Here is a 4,926-nt window from a genome sequence, read left to right as displayed (position 1 = left end):
GATGGTTCTGTGGTTTTCTCCAGAGTTTTCTCGTCAGCCCTTCAGCATGGCAAAAAATGCAAAGGAAATTGACAGGCGATTTCAGGATATCTCTCCTCCATCCTTCACTCGATATCCTCGATTAGTAACATCTCACAGAATGTTTTTTAAAGCATCAGAATATCGGGATATTTTGCTCTTCTATGGACCTGTTGTTTTCCGTGGAATTCTTGCAACACTGTACTACAAGCACTTCCTTCTACTAAGTGAAGCCATTTTCATTTTGTTGATGGAATCCATATCAGTTGAACAGATTGATCATGCAGAGAAACTACTGTGGAACTTTTGTTCCCAAATGGCTAATCTATATGGTGAGCGGTACGAAACTGCAAATGTACACCTTCTTGTGCACCTAGCAGACAGTGTGAAGGCCCTTGGTCCATTATGGACTCATTCGTGTTTCCATTTTGAGGACAAGAATGGCTATTTGTTAAGGCTCATACATGGCACTCAAAATATACCTATGCAGATGGTCCATGCAGTCAAACTTGTGCAGTCTATTCCTGTTATTTCACAAACCATAAAACCAGGGAATGCCATAGCTGAATTTTACACACGGATGACTAAAGATGATAGTTTCTGTCAGGAAAACAATGATTTGTCTAGGACCAAACTATATGGAGCATCTAGTGAACTTCAACTGGACACAGTTCAACTCTCTACATTGGAAAGACATACTGGTCATTGCATCAGTTCTAAAACAGTAAGGATCTTTCACAGGGCACAAGTTAAGAGAAATTATCTCACATCAAAACACTATGGGAAAGGCAATAGAAGAAACAATTTTACAGTCGTTTTTTTCTAGTGATGGACAAAGAAAGTATGGACAGATTGAGTACTTCTTTACCTCAGAACATTCATATGCCAAATGTGCCCTTGTTCATGAATTCAAAGTTGCTGGTTTTTCTTTGCTGCATGATAGTGTAACAAATGGTACATGCAGTCATGTTGTTCCCCTATTGGAAACCTCTGTTAATACAGTAGTTTCCTTGGATCATATATTGGGTAAAGTTGTTTTCTTTGACTTGACATCTATGCCTGGCATTGTTTTTGCAGCTAATTTCCCAAACACACTTGAAAAGTTTTAACCCCTTAATATTGGGTTTATACTGGATACAACAGTGGGTCATGGTCAGGGTGTGTGGTGGAAAGATGAATTGCCTCTATTGTATTATCAGGGTGCTTGAATGAATTGAATTAAAACAGCATGTGCTCTATTATGTGTTACACACTCTTTTACTGCTCTATACAATAGAGCTTTGCTGTGAATTCTGTCAAAACAGCACAATGTCAACATTTAGAAAGTTCACAAAGGTGTCTTTTGAGCACATCATGGCTTATGTTTTGATGGGTTACGTTTTGGAACTCAAAATTGTAATTAATGAATTGTATGGCTTGTGTCAGAAATCAACACATTTTGTAAGTTGAACATTATGTAAACCATCTCAAATTATTTGCCTGAATTGATTCTTTTCTTAAATTTTGCGCTGAGATAAATTGAGATATGATTGAGCTATAATATTAAATAATGTCTCATATTGAGACTAATTTGAGAGCTTGCACTACTCTATTTTTTCTTTTTGCTGAAACACTAGAAAGAGACAACTGTAAGAGAATCTGAGAACTCAAATAGTGAGCAGTACGAAACATATTTCTCACTGAGATATAACTGAGATCAAATTGAGACATATTTGAAAGCGGCACAGTTTGTCTCATTTTTCTCTTAGTTGAGATCAGGAAAAGAGACAGCTGTGAGAGAATTTAGAGAACTTGCACTGTGCTCAATGTGAGACTTAATTCTCAGGAGAGACATTTGAGAAGAATGAGAAAACCACTTTGGTCTCAATTAGTGCTCATTTATATCTAGGAGATGTAAATGTGACATAAAGGAGATCTCATCTTCAATTTTGCTTTGCTATGGGTGGCAACTTTTTTCAAAAATGCTGACGGGGAAAGAGTTAATGAAGAAGGATAATGTTCAGGTTAGCAATAAAAAGAATGTATGAATTAGAATAAGTTACTTTATGACAGACAGATACATACATAAATGCAAAGATAAAAATTCAATAACTGATATATTTTTGATTTCGGCAGATTAGCTCTTCCCACAGCATTTGAATCATCAATGAAGCCCCTCCCACAACGTCACAAAATCAGTAAAGCTCCTCCCACAAAGCAGTTCCCAGATAAATACTGGAATATCCCCATTCCCATCAGTTTACAAGTGAAGATGAGCATCAAAGGAAGCATCAGGAAGAGCTGAAATTGACATTGAGAACACGAGTGATCCAGAATCCTGCAGAATGAAACACACTGAAGATACTGAAGAACAAAGAGGTTGGTGTTTATTCTTCATTCATTCATGATGCTGAACAACATTCATGTTAGAAAGATTCACACACTTCTGCACATTTAAATAAGCAGTTAAACTATGAAATGGTACAAAAAGCGAAGTGAGGTTTGGGAAATGTTCATATTAATTGTCAACATCTGGTCAAAAACTCTTTTTATTTTACATTTATTTTATATCTGATTTACAATTTGCAGCAATGTGTACCAACATTTTAGACATGTTTCAAAATAAGAGAAACAAAAAAAACCAAACTGTATTAAAAAATTTAACTTTCCAGAATGACTGATAGGGTTGGAAGCAAAACTTAAGCAAAAGCTGATTTATAGTCAATGATCAAGTATTTTTAATAAATTATAGATGTTGTAAGGCCCGCCTGATCAGCCCAGTGAGTGGAAGAAGGTTTCTGTGTTCAGTCTTTTCAGAGTGGCAAAGTAATTTAATTCCAATTAACTTTTATCTGACTCCATTTTATCGAATTCAAATTGGAATTTCTTTCAAATGGAAACATGTTAACAATAGGAATTTACATTAATCACCATCCCAGGCTTGGGTAGTTTACACTTTACTGGGGACAGAAGATAATTTGCATGAAAGACCAATTGGCAGATGATCCACTCTCCACAGAAAGCAAAATATCTCTAAACTCTTAACTTTTATTACCTTTTGGTTTACTTCTGTGGGAATGAGACCTTTGTACCAGTCTCACTGAGACATTTCAAATGAAATCAAACATGATCGATTGATAAATGTTCACAATAAATCATATAGATCTTTCGGTGGATTTCCAGGGATCGTAGCATAAGAGCAGATGGGGGAAAGTGGACTAAAGGGAAAGAAATGTAAATTAAGAGAATATGGAGGTTATTGACTTGGGTGGGGATGCTAATTTTGCCATAGAGAGTTTTTGTTTTCTCAGAGAGTAGCCCTCTCTTTCAGTTCTTCCAATGTTATTCATAGAGATCATTCTTCTTACAAGAACTTTTTTTAACAGGGTTGATGAATCCGGTCAACTCTCAATTAATTAAGATTATTTCCTTGTTCGCTCATCATGCAGTAGAAAGAGCCCAGATGATGTCACTTCCGGTGTGTCACAATTTTAATAAATGCTCTGTTTTCAAAAATGCTAATTAAGTTGTTCATTTAAAACTAGTTAGAGCTGCTACTACATGGAAAGTTTAAAGGATGTATAATTAATTTATTGAAAAAGCATCAAAGTGATTGGAATATTTTCTAGTCAGTTGTCCTTTCACTTCATAATCTTTATTTTTGAACTATTTTGATGTTAATGAAAATGATTTTTCCTCCTTTCATTTCAGACCTGATGGAAGAGAGCGAGGAGAGTGAAGAACTGAGTGAAGTGGAGGAGGAACATCATGACACACCTGCAGAAAAACATTCAAGTCACTCAAAGACTAAAAAGACTTTTTTAAAGAAAAGAGCCAAGAAATCTTTCACCTGCACTCAGTGTAGAAAGAGTTTCACACACAATTGTTATTTTGAGCGTCACATGAGGATCCACACCGGAGAGAAGCTGTTCACATGTGATCAATGTGGAACCAGTTTCACACTCAAACATCATCATGAGCTTCACATGAGGATCCACACTGGAGAGAAGCCGTTCACATGCCATCAATGTGGAAAGAGCTTCACGCATCAATCAAGCCTTAAGAGACACACAGCAATGCACTCTGGAAAGAAGCCATTTTCGTGTGATCAATGTGGGAAGAGTTTCCCATTCAAAGATAATCTCAAGATTCACATGAGGATCCACACCGGAGAGAAGCCGTTCATATGTAATGAATGTGGCAAAACATTTCTTTGTTCATCGGCTCTGAAGGTACATCTGACAGTTCATACGAAGGAGAAGCCACATTCATGTTCTGTGTGTGGAAAGTGTTTTTCACAGCTGCCAACTTTATACAGGCATCAGAAAATTCATTATGACGTGAGAGAGCACATGTGCTTTGAGTGTGGGAAGACTTTTGTTACAGTGGGCTCTTTAAAACGGCATCAGAGAATCCACACCGGAGAAAAACCTTACAAGTGTTCACACTGTGACAAGACATTCAGTTTGCCAGTAAATCTGAGATCACATGAGAGGATCCACACTGGAGAAAAACCTTACAAGTGTTCATACTGCGAAAAGAGATTTGCTCAATCATCAAATCTGAAAACACATGAGAGGATCCACAGAGGAGAGAAGCCGCACACGTGTGATCAGTGTGGAAAGAGTTTCAGCACTAAAAGTCACCTTCAGCGACACATGAAGATTCATGCAGTGGAGAAACCATAATAAATAGTCCATCTTTATGTGCTGAGCAAGTTTTATATTTCATTATTAGATCTAAGTCATTATACATGAGAAAGTTATTCTCATTATTATGAGTCAAAAAAACAGTATTTGAAGTGTTTCATTTGGAACTTGAAACATTTAGCTACAAATATTAAGCCATTTCTGCAGAGATTGAACCGACTGAAGATCCAAACACATTTCTGCCGATGATGGTTTCCAGAGACCCTTTTCCCAGATCCTG

At 36.8% G+C, this 4,926-nt stretch overlaps 1 protein-coding gene across 1 annotated transcript; it reads left to right on the top strand.

The window, feature by feature from the left end:
• Positions 1-3,683: 3,683 nt before the first annotated feature.
• LOC137025180 (zinc finger protein 431-like) lies at positions 3,684-4,685 on the top strand. The gene has a single exon (XM_067393209.1). It carries the CDS (start codon positions 3,684-3,686, stop codon positions 4,683-4,685), a length of 1,002 nt encoding a protein of 333 aa, XP_067249310.1.
• The last annotated feature ends 241 nt before the right edge of the window (positions 4,686-4,926 follow it).

Source organism: Chanodichthys erythropterus, chromosome 8, assembly GCF_024489055.1.
Source record: "Chanodichthys erythropterus isolate Z2021 chromosome 8, ASM2448905v1, whole genome shotgun sequence".
Lineage (NCBI taxonomy): Eukaryota > Metazoa > Chordata > Actinopteri > Cypriniformes > Xenocyprididae > Chanodichthys > Chanodichthys erythropterus.
The sequence above is the reverse complement of the archived record's forward strand: the minus strand, read 5'-3'. Positions and strand labels throughout refer to the sequence as shown.